Below are 22375 nucleotides of genomic sequence, written 5' to 3'. Positions count from 1 at the left end.
CGGCGGATCCTCCTCTCTGGCAGCCAGCGAACAATGCGCGCATACAACGCTGTGCTGGCCGATACTTCCGCCGGGGCTTCTTTGGTGGAGCACCAGAAGGTCACGTCACGCTGGTGCTCCATCATAGAAGCCCCAGCGGAAGTGGAGGACAGTAGTGGAAGATGTCTGTGCACATCGCACAAACACCTACCAGCTGTCAGGAGGATCCGTGTCCCCTGCCGCGCTATTGGGGATCTTAGTGTTATTATCCGATCTCTATTTGAGGTCTGATTATAAAACGGGTATTTTTCAGAGCATTTGCTCTGTAAAAACCCTCATCTTATAATCGATAAAATCGATTGAACTAATCGATAATGAAATTCATTGCGAACAAATTTTATCTATTATTGATTTTATCGATTAGTTGTTGCAGCCCTAAAAACCATGTTTTATGTCCCTTTTTTTACTGACAGGGCAATTCTCTTTTGTGTGCGATTTGGCACCTCTTATAACTTGCTTTGCTTCTTTCTGCCTAATCTTATAGATCTGTCTATCTTCCTCACTTTTCGTTTGTATTTACTGAAGGCTAACTTATTGGGTTTTTTTTATTTATTTATTTAGTTATATTTTTTTACAATTTTGGCCACTTCTGTGGAGTACCACAGTGGCTACTTTCATTTTTTACTCTTACTGACCAGCCTCATACAATTTTCTGTTATCGTCAATATTTCAACTTTTAACCCCTTAACATCCATTCACAGGTCAGGCATGTTACGGAAAAAGTCACTTTAAGACCTATGACGTGCCTGACACGTTATTTCATTAAACAATCTTAAATTCAGACTAATCTGGGTAATTCAGACTAATCTTGATGTTTCTTCTTTGCAGGAAGATTTAGACAGAGTTGGGGACTGGGCGTGCAAGTGGCAGATATAGAGAAATGCAAAGTTATGCATTATGGTAAAAATAATAGAAATGCAACCTATTCTTTAAATGGAATATCCTTGGGGGAAACTACCAATGAGAAGGATTTAGGAATAACAGACTTGACAACAGTCAACAGACTTGACAACAGTGCGCAATGCCAGCAAGCAGCTGCGAATGCCAATAAGGTTTTGGCATGCATAAAAAGAGGTATTGATTCAAGGGAGGAGCACAATTCTGGGCACCAGTCCTTAAAAAGGACATTATGGAACTAGAAAAAGTGCAAAGGAGGGCTACGAAATTAATAAGGGGATTGGGAGATACTAGTTATGAAGAGAGACTAAAAAAGTTCAAATTATATACGCTAGAAAAACGGCATCTCAGAGTGGATATGATAACATTATGCAGGGCCAATATTACAAACTCTTAAGTGACCTGTTCATTAACAGAAATATACAAAGAACAAGAGGTCACCCTCTGAGACTGGAAGAGCGCAGGTTTCCTAGACGACAAAAGAAGGGATTCTTTACAGTATGGACAATAAAGGTATGGAATTCACTTCCAAGGGAGATGGTGTTATCCAATACAATTAGAGACCTTCAAAAGGGCCCTCGATATTTTCTTAGGAAGGCATGACATACAGGGCTATAAATTGAATAACATTAATATTTTAGAGCTTCTTGATCCAAGGAGAAATCCGATTTCCTCTTGGAATCAAGAAGGAATTTTTTCCCCCTGATGGCAGAATTCGAAATAGCTTAATTAGGGTTTTTTTTGCCTTCTTTTGGATCAAGAATAGGAGGGTTAGGTAGAAGGGTTGAATTTGATGGACTTAGGTCTTTTTTCAGCCTTATGAACTATGTAAAGAGATCGGCATCATGGGCCATGTATGGCCCCTCCCCGTCGGCGTCAACATCCGCAGGCGGCTGACGCCCCTTTTAAGAGTTTAGGAGGCGATGAACGATCTCCCCCTAAACTTCAATGGTCTGTGACACTGAACAGGTACTGCATTCAACCATACAAGTCAATGGAGCCCAACTTTCTAATCGTTATGTGATTAATCGTACTCCCTAAAATTACTTTTTTCTTACATTTTTATATTCTATAATAGTTTTATCAGAAGAGAAGGAAAAGTATACACGAAAAAAACACACTTGCGGAGTTTCTGTAGCATTGTGTTACCATCTATTGATAGTAGATATGTACCGATATATCGGTGTCCGAAATATATCGGCCGGAAAAACCCCCCCACTATAGGCAAAATGCAGAAATAAAAAAAATAAATAAAAAATGGCTGAAAATAAGTTACCCAGGTCCATTGGTCGCAGAGTGTGTGAGCAGCGTCTCTTGTACCGTCCAGGAGAACAGGAACCCAGCAGAGTCATGTGAATGCACGTCACATGACTCTGCTCCCTTCCTTCTTTCTCTGGGGGCGGGTCAAGAGAAGTTGCAGGGGGAAGAAGCCGGGCACCTGCATAAGTCTGCGAGTGAGAGATCTGCAGTTCAGGTAGAGGGGTGCATGAATGAATGCATGAATGAATGTTTGTGTGTGTGTGTGATACTCCTCCACATGGGGCGCAAATATTTAAGGGGAACAAAACAAACCAAAATAGTGTGATATAGTATGGCGCAATATGTAGTGTATATAGAATTACACTCACAAACGTAGGTGATAATCAGGCTTTTCAACGGACATTAGATTAGATAACGTATATATTCTTTGGTGTAGCATACACACAGGTGACAGAGCCAATCAGTTATAAATAGAATATCTTCTTAACCCCTTCAATCCCAAGGGTTTTTGGTACCTCAAGTCCTGGAGCAATTTTGCCATTTTTGCGCTATGTCGGTTCAGCGATTTATTCTCTTTTCCTGTGAATAGTGTACCCATGTAAACTATATATTGTATTTTCAAGGAGAGATAGAGCTTTCTTTTGATAACATAGTTAGATGATTAGCTGAAAATTTAGAATGAGGAATTTAGTAAAAACTAGTGAAAATTTGAAAAAAACTAATTTTCCCTCTGAATCCTCCCAAAATTAGGTAAATCCCCTCCAAGTTTATCAATTCAGGTGCCCTGATTTCAGAAATACCTAAATTATATAGATCTTCCATACTTTTCTAGCACTTGTAGGGAACATACTATAAGGTGTACATTATTCGTAGAATTGTTATGCTTATGGCTTAACGGGTTTAGGGGTTGTGAATGGGGGCAGGAGGTTTATACTGGCTAGATGTTGTGTTAGGGCAATGGGATGTAAGGGTTTTTTTCTTAATTTTATTTTATATATTTTATTTTTTGGATTAAATAAAAGAGGGACCTCTTGAACATGTTATTAATGTCGGTGATGTCGCAATGACATCACGTAGCTCACTTTATTTATTTATTAAAATTATTATTTATTGTATTATTTTCGTGAAGAAGGGCCGGGACGTACTGGTACGTCCATAGGGGATTCTTGGGATGCGTTTTTTGGACGTACCGCTACGTCCATAGGGGACTGAAGTGGTTAAATATCTAAAATATAAATAAAACCAATGGCACTGTATCCACAATATCATAAAGTGACTTAATATATTGCACTTACATACAGAAAAGCACAAAATGTGCAAAACGAGCCCAAAGTCTGCAAAGAGTCCCTCTGCTGCAAATGTTCTGGTCCAGCCAGCAAAGTCCCAATATGTAGAAGAGTTCCTGCCTATAGAAGGCTGCTCAACGCGTTTCGCTGACTTAAAGCCTGCTTCCTCAGGAGGATAAACCTTTTCGTTTTTGCTGCCTTCAATCCTGTGGTCTATATAGTATGTCCGGATGTTCAGAATAAAACAACCTAGCCCACTGCTTGCGTAATTCTTTGTTTGTACTGTCCCTTCGTCCCCCCCCCCGGTCTCCTTTTGCCTCTTCCCAGCTGCCTGTACCCACGTCCCCCCCCCTTGTGAATATGCTGTTTTTCTTCTTCCCCTTCTTCTTCCCCTTCTTCTTCCCCTTCTTCTGCCCCTGACTTCACTCTGTTCCTCTTGACTCCCTTGTCGTTTTTCTTCTCACTGGGGTCATCTTCTTCTCCCTCATTGCATACTCCCCCGGCCATGCTTGCTGGTTGGGTCACATTGCCCATCAGTATTGCCTGATACTCACCTGCTATCAAGCTCCTGTTGTACTCACTTGTCATCTCTCTTAGGGGCGCAGCCGCCACGGACACCTGTTGTATGTTCTTGTGACCATACTAGCTTGATATGTTATATTTTAATGTACCCCTCTCCCTTCAATAAACATCAATAAATATTGATTTACCCTACAATAAAACCACCTGTGGAGAAATGATTGTGACCGGCTCCTCCTTATGACATGGCGCAAAGTTCAAAATACTCCCCCATCGTCATGGAGATGAAATAACAGCCTCCAGACCCAAGAAGAAAAAAGGAGACACTCCTCCCGTTTCCCCGCTACCCAGAAAAAAAGACGTTTGTTGGAGGAAGTGTTAATTGTTCCCCTATCCTCTAAGTGTTCCCCTTGGAAACACGCAGGGACTAACCTCACTGGAAGTCGCAATCCTTTCTCCACGGGTGGTTTTATTCTGAGCATCCAGCAACCAATTGTTCACACTTGCCACAGCAATATGGACCCAGGAACTGCAGTTCCAATCATGCATGCATACATATGGCATGATGTGCACTGAGTGAGATTTCCAGTGAGATTACACTGGGTGATGTGCGTATTTACAGAATTGAAACAATATCTAGCTTACCATACTTTCTCTTTACAACTTTACTTTCCGTAATCGCAAGTCACTTAAGCAATTCAAGCCCTTACTATGAGCAAGTTCTGTGAGTTTAACCTCTTCCTTTATACACAGTTTATTGAGTATAAGCCCCGCCCTTAACTAATTACACACTAGAAAAGGGGGGGAAAAACACTTCAACTTTCTTGTTGCTGGTTGAGATGCAAACCCACTGTTAGTATACTTATAATACCACTTACCTGCTGCTGATATATGAAATACATTATAACTTTGAAATGAAATGGTGGTCAGATTCCTCACCTATTTGATCAGTCCAACATAAATTATACCTCAAGATTATGCATGATATTTAACAGGAAAAATACTCGCATCTTGTCTTTGGTTTATAGAAGGTCCTAGGAACCTTTCTTTTTTTTTTTGGGTTATGTTTGTTTGATACTAGTCCCCTGGGTGTAACTGATTAAAACCCTAAATGGTTTGCAAATAATGAATGGAACCAAAATGTGAATAGGTGATGAAAACATTCATACTTAAAAGAAATATACCCTTTTCAGATTAAAATTTTGTATTTTATCTTTCAGAGTTGAAGACTGAAGTGTCAAAGTATAAGGAAATGGCCTCTCTGTTGATGTTTCGACACATGACATGTATTCTACAGCAGCATTTATTTGTGCCACGTAAGTAATAGTAGTTTTACATTTTCCAGTTTGTGTCTTGTAACTTATAAAAGCCATAAAAAACCTTTGCATGTAGAGTATTTCCGTAATCGTGATAGCAGCTGAACAAATTATGATGAAACCAAGGTTAGTAACCGAAAATATAAAACCTTTAACACCCAATCACGTGTCAAAGTAAAAGTGAATAAAAGGAAATACTTCCCTATAATAACACTGCCGCTGCCCAACAAAACATTCCTCTCAGTGTTCAAAAACGTACAAAACAGCAATCGGGGCTCATGTGTATATGGGAACAAAAGAAAATGTATATGATAGTGTGATATTGTTAATATAAAATCAAATATGTGAAAAATATTTAGATGCACTCACAGTGTCAGTACAAGAGGCTCTTCAGAAAGTAAAATCTGTTCTTTATTCTTTAAAATTCTATAAATATAAAACAGAAGACAACCACATGGTGCAATAACTTCCTATGCTGTGTATAAGCAAGTAGAAATGCGCTTACAAGATGGTTGAGTTCAAATGTATATATTCAAACTTAAAGTCTGAGGTCCGGAAAAGGTAATCTCCGATCAGGAAAAATGCAGGTTATTTTCTTCTATATCTCAACGCGTTTCGCCCTGATAAACTGGGCTTCCTCAGGAGAATAAAGTTGAAGTAGTCCGCAATAATGATCCGCAATCGTAGCATGTATTATTTGTTGTGAGTTCGCTTTAAACGCTGTCCGTTTCAGTCTTGCCACGGGTGCGTGTTGGAGAGAACGTCATTCCGTCCGTGCGTGTGGCGTCTGTGAGTTGCGGCGTATCTAGGCGACGTAGACACTTCTGTCTCTTTCGGCTCCTCCCTGAATGAATGTGGTCCTGCCTCTTATAGAGGTATCGTATCTTGTAGGGTTGCAATTCTTTAGAGCCTCAGGAACGATCCTGAGCTTTTGCTCGTTGGGAAAATGTAGGGGAGGTAAAAGAAGCAAGAGTTATGTGTATATCGAGTGAAAAATGATTATGTATGTACCGGATGAAAATAAATAAATAAATCATGTGGTAGAAATGGACTGAAAACATCTCCCAGAGAAACCAAAAATTATATACAAGAAATTTGCAAATCTGAAAACAATATTAGCCCCCAGTGCACTTCCATCTATAGACAGAATAGATAATCATTTGCGAATCGCGTAGAGCTCTACACGCTGCCCGGACTAATACCGGGGACTCAGAAGCACTGGTAAATTGGGGGGGCATAACACAGGAGGATCCCCTGCATTCGAGTCCCCGGTGCTTAGTCCGGGCAGCGATTCGCGTAGAGCTCTACACGCTGCCCAGACTAAGCACTGGGGAGTCGGATGCACTGGTAAGTTGAGGGGGGCATAACACAGGAGGATCCAGGTCCCCTGCATCACTGCGGGGCATCTGGATCTTAGTCTCATAGTCAGACCTATTTGAGGTCTGATTATAAGACGACCCCGATTATAAGACGAGGGATATTTTTCAGAGCATTTACTCTGGAAAAAACCTTGTCCTATAATCGAACAAATACGGTATTAAGAAGCTACATGAAACATTCATGTCACATTTTTTAGCCTGGGACAAAAAATCTAATACTCCAAGATGGATAAAAATTTTGGAAGTTACCGTATTTGCTCTGAAAAATACCCCTCGTCTTGTAATCGGGGTCGTCTTCTAATCAGACCTCAAATGAGGTCTGACTATTAGACTAAGATCCAGATCCCCCGCATTGCTGCAGGGGACCTGGATCCTCCTGTATGGTAACCTCAGCTGCTGCTGGCGTCTATCACCGAGCGCTGGCGAAAGTGCCGGCAGCAGCCGAGGTTGCATACGTGCGTACCTTCCTGCTCCCGGGATAGCCCGCCCACTGCGGGGAAGCAGAGCCGGTTGGGGAGATTGCTGCAGGACCGGGACCCGGCGGCACTGTGCCGTCCCAAAGCAGATCCGGTAGACCTCTGGAGGAGGCGGGGCCTAGCGAGGTCACACAGCGTCATGCTGAAATCCCGTGGGAGCTGCAGCAAGCGCCTGCTGAGGCATCGCGGTGAGTGAAGTGCCTGAGTATATTAGTGTCTGGGTAGGTAGGTAAGTGTCTGGGTGGGTATATTAGTGTCTGGGTATGTAAGTGTCCCCCTATATGCCACTCTGTCCCATGATATGCCTTTTAACACCCTATATGCCAGAGTGTGGCATATAGGGTGTTAAAAGGCATAACATGGGGCAGAGTGGCATATAGGAGGGTATAAGGCATGCCTGGGGGCAGATGAGCATAACTGGCGGCAGATGAGCATAACTGGGGGCAGGTTGGTAAATAAAAGGAAATTAAAAACAAAAAAAAAAATAGACATGAATTATTATTTACTAGTAAAACTTTTTTCCTATAGGGTCGTCTTATAATCGGACTTTTTCTTTTTTTCCTAAATTAATATTCAGATTTTGGGGGGTCGTCTTATAATCAGGGTCGTCTTATAATCGAGCAAATACGGTAATATGGGAAAGAGATTTATATTCACTTTTTTGGGTAGATTTCAATCGAATAAAATAATTAGCTAAACGAAATCCTATTATTTACGAATTAACTAAAATCGATGGACTAAGACGGAAAGCGAGGTTTTATTATCCTCTACACCTATAGAGATGATTCCTTTATTACAGGGCTCGACAAATCCCAGGCCCCAGGTCGCCATGGCGACAGAGAATTTTGTCCTGGCGCCTAGGTTTTGTCAGCCTCTTACATCCATAAAAAAAAATGTGGATGTAAGAGGCTGAGCTACCACACGGGGGCGCTGCTGTCTGCCCAGGAGTCTGGGCAGACAGCACAGCCACTCAGAGACCGCCCCCGAGCCTGAGATCACTCCCACAGTGATCCTGTAGGCTGAAAACGCGGTTGCTGCAAAACCAGCAATCGTGTTTTCAGCTGCCACAGGCAGCTTCAGGGAAGGGGGTTCAGTGTTGATTGGGCCCCCACACAAGTGTGGGGACCTGACCCAACACCCCCCTGCTGCCTGATCGCTCCATGAGAGCGACAGTGCAGCGTTAACCCCTTCAATGCCGCGATCGCGGCATTTAGGAGTTAATTCCCGTTTTGCAGGGGGCTCTGCTGCTGGTGGTCTGCCTAGAAGCCCAAGCAGGCCAGCAACAGCAAAAACGAGCCCCCACAAGCCCTTTGATGATTCCTGTAGGCATGGAAGCCTACAGCAGTCATCAAAGACTCCCCTCCCTGCAATGGCTGGTCTATAGACCAGCAGTTGAGTCCAGGGTGCTTCCAGGTCAAACGCTGTGATTTTAGTAAGTGGGCTGATGATGATCAGATCACTCCTAACCAACTGTTAGTTTAAAAAAATCCTGGCTCCTAACTTTTTTACCTGGCGCCTAGATTCAGAACAAATTTGTCAAGCCCTGCTTTATTATATAAGAGACGTTGAATTAACTAACTGGGCCAATAGTGGAATAACTTTTTTGAAAGACCTTGTAGTCCACGATGTATTGGAGTCTTTGATAAAATGTTTTTCTTTGCCATCTTCTGAGATATTTATATACCTAAGGATTAAGAATCTTATTAAACAAAAAAGTGTAGTAAATCACACTGAAATCGATCATTGGTTGCTTACACATAAGAGACATAAACAAATTTCAAATACGAATAAATTATCGATTGCCATGGATAATGATGAAAAAGACTCTCCAATTTTAAAATGGGAAATAGACTTAAATGTTAATATTGAATTGGAGAACTGGCGACAGGCTTTTCAACTTAACTAGGAAAAATGTCCATTTGATCAATCTCAGAGATTTATGTAAAAATAGTTTACCGATGGTACATAGTCCCTAGCATACGTAAGATGAGCCACACAGACTCGAACAGATGTTGGCAATGTCATGCAGCTATTGGAACATTTATCCATATGTGGTGGGACTGTTCCGAATTACTTAACCTTAAAGAAAATATCGTCCAATTATTAATCTCGCTGTTCCACTCTCCATACTGGAATGGAAAAATTATCGATTTCCCAGAGGATATTGAGTGTACATATATTTTTTGCTATAAGCATCTGTTTGGCTAGGGATTGGAGAAAGGTTGGTCCACCTAATTGGACTATGATTACTAAACAAATTAATTATCAATATAAAATGGAAAAAGGATATTTTTAAGTAAAAGAATCTCGACAAATTTAATAAGATCTGGGATCCATGAAAACTATACATAGAAGATGATACTAACAACATTTAAGTTTTGGAGAATTGTAAAACCTTAGCTCTGGACATAATTAGTAATTTATTTATAAATATTGAATTTTACTCCTCTCCCCTGAAGTTAAGAATGTGGTGTGAGAATGAATGGAATTGGAAGATTAGAAGAAGATAATGAAAAACCGTATGTAGATATATTAATATCAGACATGTATAATATTATGACTAAAACATGGCGTTCTGAAACTGCGAGTTTATAAAATTGTATAAACATGTAAAAATAAAAGATAATAAAAGAAAATGAATGGTTTGATTGGGGTATAGGCACAGACTGACCAAAATGGGAGAAGAAAAGCGCACTTCCCAAATGTGGCTTTTTACCTCCCAAACAACCCGATAAACCCATCCATGGGTGGTATTACTGTACTCGGGAGATGTTGCTGAACACACATTGGGGTGTTTGAAAGTAACATATACCTGGAGCTATAAATTTATACCCAAAAAGAAAATAAAAAAAATAATTACTACCACAATCTTTGGGAAAGGCTGGTGGTAGAATCTCATGCATGGAAAAGGTTAAAATACTAGCATTTGAAGTACCCTGAGGTGTCTAGTTTTCAAAAATATATGGTTTGATGGGATAAATTGCATTGGCCAGCTTCAAAGATACCAGAAATAGCACATGGGGCAGAATGACCAGCTCTTGGAAAAAAAATGTTTTAAAATAGCAAAACGCTACTTGTACAAATAGTAGAAGCTATTTAGCACGTTTTTTCATTAGGTTTTTTTTGATGAGTAAAAGATTTTTCGAGTAGAAGTCAGAAAATGTGGTTTGTTTTTTTTTTGTTTGTTTTTCTTTCAGTTTTTGATCTTTTTTTTATTTTTTTTTATGGGAAATTAGATCAAAAAAATGATCTGAAGAAAGCCATATACGGTAACTTGAGTGAGGAGAAAATTACATCTAAACATGAGCACCGCAAAAGTGTTAACAGCCTTGGTCCCAAAGGGTACAAAAGGTAAAACACAGCTTGGTCCTTAAGTGTGGCACTGTCATAGAATGCCAGCTTGAGACACTTACTAGACCGTAGACCAATCACAGAGCGGGGCTGCCTAGTCCTGAATAGCTCAAAGATTGCCTGTGCTCTGAAACATCACTTACTGCAGAGTTCCCAGCTACCTATGGCAACACCAGCACAAGCACTGTCCATCAAGAGCTTCATGAAATTAGTTTCTGTGGCAGAGTAGCTGCACACAAGTTGAAGATCACTATGGGCCAACTCTGGAGCAGTGGAAACATGTATTCTGGAATGATGAATAACTCTTCTGTAACAGGTGGGCAAATCTAGGTTTGGTGGATGCCAGAAGAACGTTACCTACTGTAATGCTTATTGCCTACAGTGAAGTTTGGTGGAGGAGGGATAGTGTTCTACATCTGTTTTTCAGGGTTTGGTCTAGTCACCTTAGTTCCAGTAAAGAGTAACATTAATGGTACAGCATACAAAGACATCATAGAAAATTATACGCGTCCAACTTTTGTCATGTTCCAGCATGACAAAGCAAGGTCCATAAAGACATGTTTTGAGTTTGGTATGTAGCAAATTGAGTGTCCTTTACAGGACCCTAACCTTAATCAGATTGCGAGCTAGGGTTACTTGTCCAGCATTGGTACCTGACCTCACAAATGCTCTTTTTGGCTGAGTGGAGAAATATTACCCCACATACAAAATCTTGTGGAAAGCCTTCAGAAGTGGTGGCTGTTATGGCCAGAAGGGAGCAGGAGGTGAAACTCCATATTAATTACTATGGCTCTGGAAAGGGGTGTCAAACAAGCTCATACAGGTGTGATGGTCATATGTGCACATAGCCTTGGTCATATAGTGTGTGTTTGTAGAACCAAATAAAGCCCTATCATATGGGGAAAGAAATAACAGTTGTATGAGTACTCTAATTTGTATGTGTACTCTTCACAGTGTGAATCCTGATTGAACAAATGTATGGTCAAAATACTGTGAATAAACCAGTTCATTAAGGGGTTATTATGGGAACATTTCTTTAATTTACATGTACGTTATATTCTAAACTCCACTATGCTTTTCAGGTTGTAGGTATATAGGCCAAGCTGCAGCAAGAATAAATGTTGACTTTGAATATGAAAGCCCATTAATGAAGACTGAAGTCCCGGGACCCAAGTCAAGAGTAAGCACACTGTTTTTTTTTATGTGTGTGTATGCTTATGTGTGTGTGTGAGCTGAGGGCAATATGTTGACGCTTGCAGTGATGTTTTCTCCCCTGATTGGAGGATCGGAACAGGATGTCACCACAAGTGCCGACATATTGCCCTCTGTGTTTCTGTGACATCCTCTTCCTTGATTGAAGTGTCAGGGAAGACGTCACTGCAGCTTCGCCAATTTGTCGGAAACCCACACCGGCTTACGGGTTATGTCCGCTTAAATGCAGACAACGAAAGAGAAAGCAGATTAGGAACTGAAGCTCGAAAAGAGAATAGCAGGGAACAGACAGAAGATGCATGTTTGTCTGAGTTGTGAGTAGTCTGGCCTTGTTTTCGTGGATTCTTAGAAATTGCAGAATTTCCCAAAGTCAGTACATTCACAGTTTGTACAAATCCGAATTCACAAGTCTAATATGTAATATGTGTATATATATAATATGAAAATGACTATTTGAAACTGGAAATTATTTGGAACTGTGTTCAATAGCAATTTGCTGCCTAATCGAAGTTTAAATTTAAAAGGCTAATTAGGGATTATTCTAGCCTTGATGTAGAACTAATCTAAATTTTATTAAAGACTAGTTAGTGGGCAGTACATGGTCCAACCATCCAGCATACGATTTCTTACCTTCTGGACCAGGTAGGCTTAACACCCTGTCTACCGAGGGAGTGGAGAGTTTGAAGAATCATGGAGAAGGGGGAAAAGCATAGGCTCCTCTGGGAGGCCACATCTCCAAGAAGGTGTCCACCGCCAGGGAGAGTGGGTCCAGCAGCCAACTGAAGAAAACGTTGGTCTGGCGATTCGTCGTGGACGCAAAAAGGTCCAGGTGGAAGGGACCCCGACGCCGATTGAGGGACCGAAAAACACTCGGAAGAAGCCGCCAGTCACTCGCATCCCTCCAGTGGCGAGAGAACCAGTCCACCACCATTTAGTTTGGAAAAAAGACGGCTTAGGGGGGATTTAATAACTATGTATAAATATATAAGGGGACAGTACAGAGATCACTCCCAGGACCTATTTATACCCAGGACTGTATCTATAACAAGGGGACATCCTCTACGGTTGGAGGAAAGAAGGTTTCTACACCAGCACAGACGGGGGTTCTTTACAGTAAGAGCGGTGAGATTATGGAACTCTCTGCCAGAGGAAGTGGTTATGGTAAACTCAATAAAAGAGTTCAAAAGGAGCCTGGACGTGTTTCTTGAAAGCAATAATATTACAAGTTATGGATATTAGATTAATAGGGACAGAACGTTGATCCAGGGATTTATTCTGATTGCCATATTTGGAGTCGGGAAGGAATTTTCCCCCTGGTATGGGGCAATTGGCATCTGCTTCATAAGGGTTTTTTTGCCTTCCTCTGGATCAACACAGTAGGGACACAATATGTATATAGGTTGAACTTGATGGACTTTGGCCTTTTTTCAACCTTATGAACTATGTTACTATGTTACCAGTTTGTCCCTACCGGGATGGTACTCCGCCCGAATGGACAAATGGTTACTCAGGCAGTACTGGTATAAATCCTTGGTGAGCTCCTTGAGGAGTCTCGACCGCGAACCCTCTAAATGGTTGATGTAGCGCATGGCAGAAGTTTTGTCCATGCGTGGTACAAGAGAGCAGTGGGTGAGATCTTTCGTGAAGCTGCGGACTGCAAAGAACCCGGCGATGAGCTCCAAGCAAATGATGTGCAGAGAGTGCTCCTCGCTGGTCCAGAGACCTCCAGATACGCAGAGATGATGGGTCTTCAACCACTGTAGCTCCCTGCAGTGCAGGGGACCTGGGAAGATGGCCTGGATGGATGCCAACAGGAGGCCGATAACCCTGGCGCGGTCCCTGAGGGAAACAAACCGATGGCCAGGTAACCTCCGATCTCCTTCTTGACAGCTAACGCTTTGGCTGGGGGCAACCAGAGCACCGCCAAAACCAAATCCACAGTGAATCCGAGAAACAGAATTGACTGCATGGGGACAACAGCTGATTTAGCTTCGATGATTTAACCGAGGTCCTGAAGCAGATGCACAGTGACATATCCCGGCGCAGCGTTTCTGTTACCATCAGCAGCATGTCGTCCAGATAGATGATAGAGCGGACGCCCCGTGCGCGAAGGAACTCCATGACCAGTTTCAAGAGCTTCGTGAGACACCAGGGTGCGGAGCTGAGGCCAAAACGTAGGCAGGTGAACTGCCAGATCTGTTCCCGCCAGCAGAATTGGAGGTACCTCCTGTCATTTGGGTGGATGGGGACTGTGAGAATAGGCGTCCTTCAAGTTGAGAAGTGTGAACCAATCGTTCTCCCTGAGGAGGTCACACAGAAGATGGATGCCCTCCATCTTGAAATGCCTGTAAACCACGTGAGCATTGTGAGCGTGAAGATTGATGACGGGACAAAACTCTCCCGATTTCTTGCGCACGAAGAATACGTTGCTTAAAAAACAGGGAGGGTCCACCAGACGTTCGATGGCCCCCTTGTCCCGCAGGGAAGAGAGCTCCGAATGGACGAGGGCCGCAGCGCTGCACGCTAACCTTCGAGAGCACGGAGAGGAAAATTGCCAGGGAACAGACAGGAACTCTAACTGGAAACCCAACACACTGGAGGACCCAGGCATCTGAGGTAAGAACTGACCACATACAGGAAAAATGTCCCTGATGGCTCGCAACAGGAATATGAGGAAAAATGGCCTTGATCCTTACCTGATTCCCTCTGAAGGACCAGAACCCTCTCCCTCCGGTGGTTCTACATGGGAACGGGTTGCGGTACTGGGACCAGTAGGTAGATGAAGCGCCTGGATAGCGGGGCCTAGACCCGATGGCGGCTGCTCTGCTGGAGGCACAACCCCCTCTTCCAACCAGCCCTGGGGGAAAAAAGGGTCCCCAGAATGGAAAACACATCTCATGGAGGTCTGGGCCTTATTAAGGGACATAAAGACATTAATGTACTGGTTTAAGTCTTTCAAAAACTTGTCTCCTTGGGCGCCAGCTCTGCCAGTTTCGAGTCCAGCTTGAAGAGGGCGGCTTTACGGCGTTCTGCCGATATAGCGTAGTTAACGTTGCCCAGCAGACAGAGAGCCCTCTGAGTCTATTCACGAACAAAGTGCGCATCCACCGGGTTACACATACACATTGATGCTCACACAGACAAACACACTTATGTATACATTCTCATTCTGACAAATACACGTACTCTCTACCACCTACTTATGTCACCCGCAGCTGTCTCTATCCACCTCTTTAAAGCTGCATGCCATGGGCCTACAGATTAAATTTTTGGCTCTTTCACACTGTGTGAGCAGCCTTACCTTTTACCTCCTGACCCAACTTCACATCCATGCTGACACACACACCTACATATCCATGCTGACACACACACGTACACATCCATGCTGACACACACACAAGTACACGTCCATGCTGACACACACACAAGTACACATCCATTCTGACACACACACAAAGTACACATCCATTCTCATTCTGACACACACACACACACACACACAAGTACACATCCATTCTGACACACACACACACACAATTACACATCCATTCTGACACACACAATTACACATCCATTCTGACACACACACACACACGTACACATCCATTCTGACACACACACACACACAAGTACACATCCATTCTGACACACACACAAGTACACATCCATTCTGACACACACACGTACACATCCATTCTGACACACACACACACAGAACTACACGTCCATTCTGACACACACACGTGTACACGTCCATTCTGACACACACACACAAGTACACATCCATTCTGACACACACACGTACACATCCATTCTGACACACACACACACACACAACTACACATCCATTCTGACACACACACAAAGTACACATCCATTCTGACACACACACACAACTACACATCCATTCTGACACACACACAAGTACACGTCCATTCTGACACACAAGTACACAACCATTCTGACACACACACACACACACAGAACTACACATCCATTCTGACACACACACAAGTACACGTCCATTCTGACACACACACAAGTACACGTCCATTCTGACACACACACGTACACATCCATTCTGACACACACACGTACACATCCATTCTGACACACACACACACACACACACAAGTACACATCCATTCTGACACACACACAAGTACACGTCCATTCTGACACACACACAAGTACACGTCCATTCTGACACACACACAAGTACACGTCCATTCTGACACACACACAGTACACGTCTATTCTGACACACACACACAGTAAACATCCATTCTGACACACACACAAGTACACGTCCATTCTGACACACAAGTACACAACCATTCTGACACACACACACACACACACACACAGAACTACACATCCATTCTGACACACACACAAGTACACGTCCATTCTGACACACACACAAGTACACGTCCATTCTGACACACACACGTACACACACACACACACACACACAAGTACACATCCATTCTGACACACACACACAGTACACGTCTATTCTGACACACACACAGTACACATCCATTCTCACACACACACACACACACGTACACATCCATTCTGACACACACACACAAGTACACGTCTGTTCTGACACACACACACACACACACACACACACACAGTACACATCCATGCTGACACACACACAAGTACACATCCATTCTGACACACACACACAAGTACACGTCCATTCTGACACACACACACAGTACACGTCTATTCTGACACACACACACGTACACATCCATTCTGACACACACACAGTACACATCCATTCTGACACACACACACACACACAGTACATATCCATGCTGACACACACACAAGTACACATCCATTCTGACACACACACACACACAAGTACACGTCTATTCTGACACACACACACACACACACAGTACACGTCTATTCTGACACACACACACACACACAGTACACGTCTATTCTGACACACACACACACAGTACACATCCATTCTGACACACACACACAAGTACACATCCATTCTGACACACACACACATCCATTCTGACACACACGTACACATCCATTCTGACACACACACACACGTACACGTCCATTCTGACACACACACACACAGTACACGTCTATTCTGACACACACACACACAGTACACATCCATTCTGACACACACACACACACGTACACATCCATTCTGACACACACACGTACACATCCATTCTGACACACACACGTACACATCCATTCTGACACACACACACAGTACACGTCTATTCTGACACACACACACAGTACACATCCATTCTGACACACACACACAACTACACATCCATTCACACAGTACACACACAAGTACACATCCATTCTGACACACACACAAGTACACATCCATTCTGACACACACACACACAGTACACGTCTATTCTGACACACACACACACAACTACACATCCATTCACACAGTACACACACAAGTACACATCCATTCTGACACACACACACACACATCCATTCTGACACACACACGTACACATCCATTCAGACACACACACACATACACGTCCATTCTGACACACACACACACGTACACGTCCATTCTGACACACACACACACGTACACATCCATTCTGACACACACACACACACGTACACATCCATTCTGACACACACACACACGTACACATCCATTCTGACACACACACACACACAAGTACACGTCTGTTCTGACACACACACACACACACAGTACACATCCATTCTGACACACACACACAGTACACATCCATGCTGACACACACAGTACACATCCATTCTGACACACACACACACACGTACACATCCATTCTGACACACACACGTACACATCCATTCTGACACACACACTGCGACAGGCCTCCCTTTTCCTTGGGATTTTTTCAAGGATCTTGGTTGTTACCACAGTCTTCTAGGGTAAATGAAGCCCAGGATACATCCAGCTCAGTTTCAATGTTTATTTTACAGGAAGAAACAGCAGCAGTTATAAGCAGCGCAGGATAACAGTCTTTGCTTGAGCACTGACTTAGTACAAAACAGCTCCAAACATTCACCTTCCAACAAGTCACAAGTTTCCATCAAAATGGCTTTTCAGAGAGAAACCACTCCTCAGTTCCTCAGCTCTCCCAGCTGGAATAGCAATGGCCTTCCCCTCTGAATCAGGCTCAGTTCCTTTTACCCTCTGCCTGCTAATTAATCAACCACAGGTGAGCTGCTACTTAGTCCACACCTGTGGAGCTCCTGTCCAGAATGCAGACTCTGGATTGGATCAATACAGCAATTAGTGCTGTTGGAACACTGGCCCACCCTGCTCTTCCAGATGCTCCGCCCCAGGGACCCTTACCATGTTTTGCAAACTGCCAGTAATGCAGTTTGTAGTCAAACAACATCTTTCCCTGGGACTTTAATTTTACACATAAGGACACACAAAATTAGCCAGAGTAGGGCGTATATACCGCCCATCCACTACTGTACCGGCCTTTCTGTCACATATCCTCCCCCCCAGCTCATTCCTACAGGGGTGAGCGACCATGGATATCAAGGAGTGTACCCTGGAGAGCCCGTCCGCATTTCCTTGTTTAAGACCTGCTCTGTGTTCCACAGTAAAATTGAAGGGTTGTAAACTGAGGAACCACCTGGTTACCCTTGCATTTGTTTCTTTATTTTGAGACATCCATGTTAGAGGAGCATGGTCGGTAATTAATCTAAATTTCCTCCCCAGAAGATAGTACCTAAGAGCCTCTAAAGCCCACTTAATCGCCAGACACTCCTTTTCTACTATGGAGTAATTCTTTTCTTGTGGGTTTAGTTTTCTGCTCAAATAAAAAACAGGATGTTCTTCACCTTGGTACTCTTGGGAAAGGACAGCCCCCAAGCCAACCTCAGAAGCATCAGTTTGTACCATAAATTCTCTAGAAAAGTCTGGAGTTACCAAGACCGGCTGAGCACAGAGAGCTCCTTTTAAAGTATGAAAAGCTTGATCAGCTTCTGGAGACCACTTAACAGAAACCGGGGATCTTGCTTTTGTAAGATCAGTTAAAGGGGCTGCAATAGTAGCAAAATCACGAATGAACCTTCTATAATAACTAGTTAACCCTAAAAATGCCCTCACTTGCTTTTTTGTGAGTGGTCGAGGCCAGTTTTGTATAGATTCCACTTTTGCCAACTGAGGCTTAACCAACCCTCTCCCTATCGAATAGCCCAAGTACTTTGCCTCTTCAAGACCAATAGTGCACTTGGCAGGATTGGCAGTTAAGCCAGCAGAGCGAATAGAATTAAGTACAGCTTGAACTTTAGGGAGATGAGATTCCCAGTCTGTACTATGGATAACAACATCATCGAGGTATGCTGCAGCATAACGGACGTGAGGCCTTAGAATCTTATCCATCATCCTCTGAAAAGTGGCAGGGGCCCCATGTAACCCAAATGGTAATACAGTATATTGAAAAAGACCATTTGGTGTTGAAAAAGCAGTTTTTTTCCTTTGCCTGTTCAGTGAGTGGGACCTGCCAGTATCCTTTTGTTAAATCTAGGGTCGTCAGGTAACGAGCCTTCCCCAGCCTTTCTATCAATTCATCAACGCGAGGCATCGGATATGTGTCAAATTTTGAAATGCAATTTAACTTACGATAATCATTACAGAATCTTATAGTGCCGTCAGGTTTTGGAACCAGCACAATAGGACTGTTCCATTCACTATGTGATTCTTCAATTACCCCCAGCTTTAACATTTTTTCCACCTCCAAGGTTATAGCTTTCCTCCGAGCTTCGGGAATTCTGTATGGTTTTAAGTTCACCTTTTTCCTGGGTTCTGTTATTATATTATGTTTGATGATACTAGTCCTTCCAGGGACTGCAGAGAAAATGTCCTTGTTTCTCCTGACAAAATCTCTGACTTCTTGTTTCTGATGCCCTGAGAGTGTTTCTGGAATATTTACCTCAGGATCAGGGATGGGAGGCTCTGGGGGCTTCGAAGCGGTTAAGACTTCCCTATCTTTCCAAGGTTTTAACAAATTGATATGATAGAGCTGCTCAGGTTTTCTCCTACCTGGCTGCCTTACTTTATAGTTAACCTCTCCCACCTTTTCAATGATCTCATAGGGGCCATGCCAAGTTGCAAGAAACTTATTCTCCACTGTAGGAACCAACACTAGTACTCTGTCCCCAGGTTGGAATACCCTGATCCTAGAATTACGATTATAGCAATTTTTCTGTGCTTCCTGAGCTTTCTGCATATGTTCTCTGACTACAGGCATGACGGCTGCTATTCGGTCCTGCATCTGTGCTATATGCTCAATCACACTTCGGTAAGGTGTGGTTTCCTGCTCCCATGTCTCTTTAGCTATGTCTAACAATCCACGAGGATGTCTCCCATATAATAACTCAAAGGGTGAGAAGCCAGTGGAGGATTGGGGAACTTCCCTAATGGAGAACATTAGGTATGGTAACAAAAAGTCCCAATTTTTTGCCATCAGTGTCTACCACTTTCCGTAGCATACTTTTTAGTGTTTTATTAAACCTCTCGACTAAACCGTCAGTCTGGGGATGGTAAACTGAGGTCCTAATATGCTTCACTTGAAGGAATTTGCACAACTCTTTCATGACTTTGGACATAAACGGGGTTCCTTGATCCGTTAGTATCTCTTTAGAAATACCCACTCTACTAAACATTAACATGAGCTCTTTTGCTATATACTTTGCAGACATATTACGTAGGGGAACTGCTTCCGGATAACGAGTTGCATAGTCCATAACAACCAAAATATATTGGTGTCCCCTAGCTGATTTAACCAATGGCCCCACTAAGTCCATAGCAATCCTTTCAAAGGGTATGTCAATTATAGGTAGAGGTATCAGTGGGCTACGAAAAGCCTTGAAAGGGGCTCTGAGTTGGCACTCAGGACAAGAGGAACAATAGTTTGTTACTGCAGCAAATGCCCCAGGCCAGTAAAATCGTCTAAGAATTCTCTCTCGTGTTTTTTCTACTCCCAGGTGTCCACCCAAAATGTGGCTATGTCCAAGACTAAGTACAATTTTTCGGAAAGCCTGGGGAACCAATAACTGTTTAGTGGTATCTACACCCTTTCTTTCTACTCTATATATCAGATCATTGATTACTTCAAAGTAGGGATTGGGCAATCTGTTTTCTGGCTGATTAACAACTCCATTTGTGACTTGAATATTATTTCTAGCAGCAACTAATGTAGGATCTTCCCATTGAGCACATTTAAAATTAACCGGACTGATCCCTAACTCTGGGAAATCATCCTCCTTCTCTGTGCTAGTACCAGCCTCCTCTCTGTTTCCAACAGTATTATCCCCTACTAACACAGGTAAAGGGTGGAAAGCTTTACATTTATTTTGTCTCATGTCATCCAGATCGTCTTCCAAATCAACATCAGAAAAGGGAAACACAGACCCTTCACCAGTTTGACTGCTTCCTAATGAGGTATGGCCTGAGTTTTCTGTGGATCCCCACAGCTGGAGAAAGTTGGGGAAGTCTCGTCCAATCACCACATCATGTGCTAAACTGGGCATTACACCTACTCTATATTTTATATTACCATACTCAGTTTCAATTTGTACCTCAGCAGTGGGATATTCTCGCTTGTCACCGTGTACACAGATAATTCCCATTTTATGTACATGATCTGTTTCTACCTCAGGTATTATCGACTCGGCTACTAAAGTGACCATGCTCCCTGAATCTAGCAGTGCTCTAGACATTTTCCCATTTACATTCACATAACACCAATGAGAATTATCATTATTAGCAGAACCAACACATTGATAAAGAGAACATGGATTTTCCCCCATATTGCATTCCATACGTTCGTCGTTGAGTGGGCAGTCCTTGGCTGTATGACCAACCTCGTTACATTTATAACATTTGATAACATAGTCATATCCCCAATTAGTTCTTTTCCCAGGTTTGTTATGTCTGAACGCGGCTCTGACTCCTGGAATAGCGTCTCTGGTGTCTTGTGCATATACCTGCCGTTCTTCAGTACCCCTTAAATCATGAACAGTCTTACCAGCTTTCCCAGGATCTTGGATCTTCTGATTGCGGGATTGCTCAGTTGAAACAGGACGTGCAAGTTCTCCTGCAGTTACATACCTCTCCACCAAAGCAATTAATTGGTCTGCTGCCTGAGGGTCACTTTGACTAACCCATCTACGCAGAGTGGGAGGCAAGCCCCGCAAAAAACGGTCCATTACTAAGAGTTCCACAATGTGACTAGCTGAGTTGACCTCCGGCCGTAACCACTTCCTGGCCAGATGTATTAGGTCAAACATTTGGGATCTTGCAGCTTTGTCAGAGGAATATGACCATGAATGGAACCTTTGTGCACGTACTGCTGAGGTTACTCCAAGCCTTGCCAGGATTTCATCCTTCAACTTGCTGTAGTCACTGGCCTGTACTGGCTCCAAGTCATAGTAGGCCTTCTGGGGTTCTCCACTCAGGAACGGTGCCAGTATACTTGCCCACTCAGCTGCCGGCCATCCTTCTCTCGCTGCTGTGCGTTCAAAAGCCAGAAGATATGCCTCAGTGTCGTCTACTGCAGTCATCTTTTGAAGATAGTGACTTGCCCGAATCACCT

The 22375-nt window shown here is 43.0% G+C and overlaps 1 protein-coding gene across 2 annotated transcripts in view; it reads left to right on the top strand.

Annotated features, from left to right (window-relative positions):
- Window positions 1–5253: 5253 nt before the first annotated feature.
- The window catches only part of LOC149275960 (4-aminobutyrate aminotransferase, mitochondrial-like), a 280567-nt gene continuing 263445 nt past the window's right edge, over window positions 5254–22375 (top strand). Inside the window, exons 1-2 of one of the 2 annotated variants that reach the window (XM_089504079.1) lie at window positions 5254–5317; window positions 11606–11703. In XM_089504079.1, coding sequence (XP_089360205.1) covers window positions 5254–5317; window positions 11606–11703 — 162 coding nt within the window. Of the gene's footprint in view, window positions 5318–11605; window positions 11704–22375 lie in introns of those variants that run through there. The other variant, XM_089504080.1, reaches the window with a different exon arrangement.

The sequence above is a fragment of the Sceloporus occidentalis genome, unplaced genomic scaffold (genome assembly GCF_023333645.1).
Source record: "Sceloporus occidentalis isolate IW3139 unplaced genomic scaffold, rSceOcc1.0.p SCAF_255, whole genome shotgun sequence".
NCBI classification, from domain to species: Eukaryota; Metazoa; Chordata; class Lepidosauria; order Squamata; family Phrynosomatidae; genus Sceloporus; species Sceloporus occidentalis.
The sequence above is the reverse complement of the archived record's forward strand: the minus strand, read 5'-3'. Positions and strand labels throughout refer to the sequence as shown.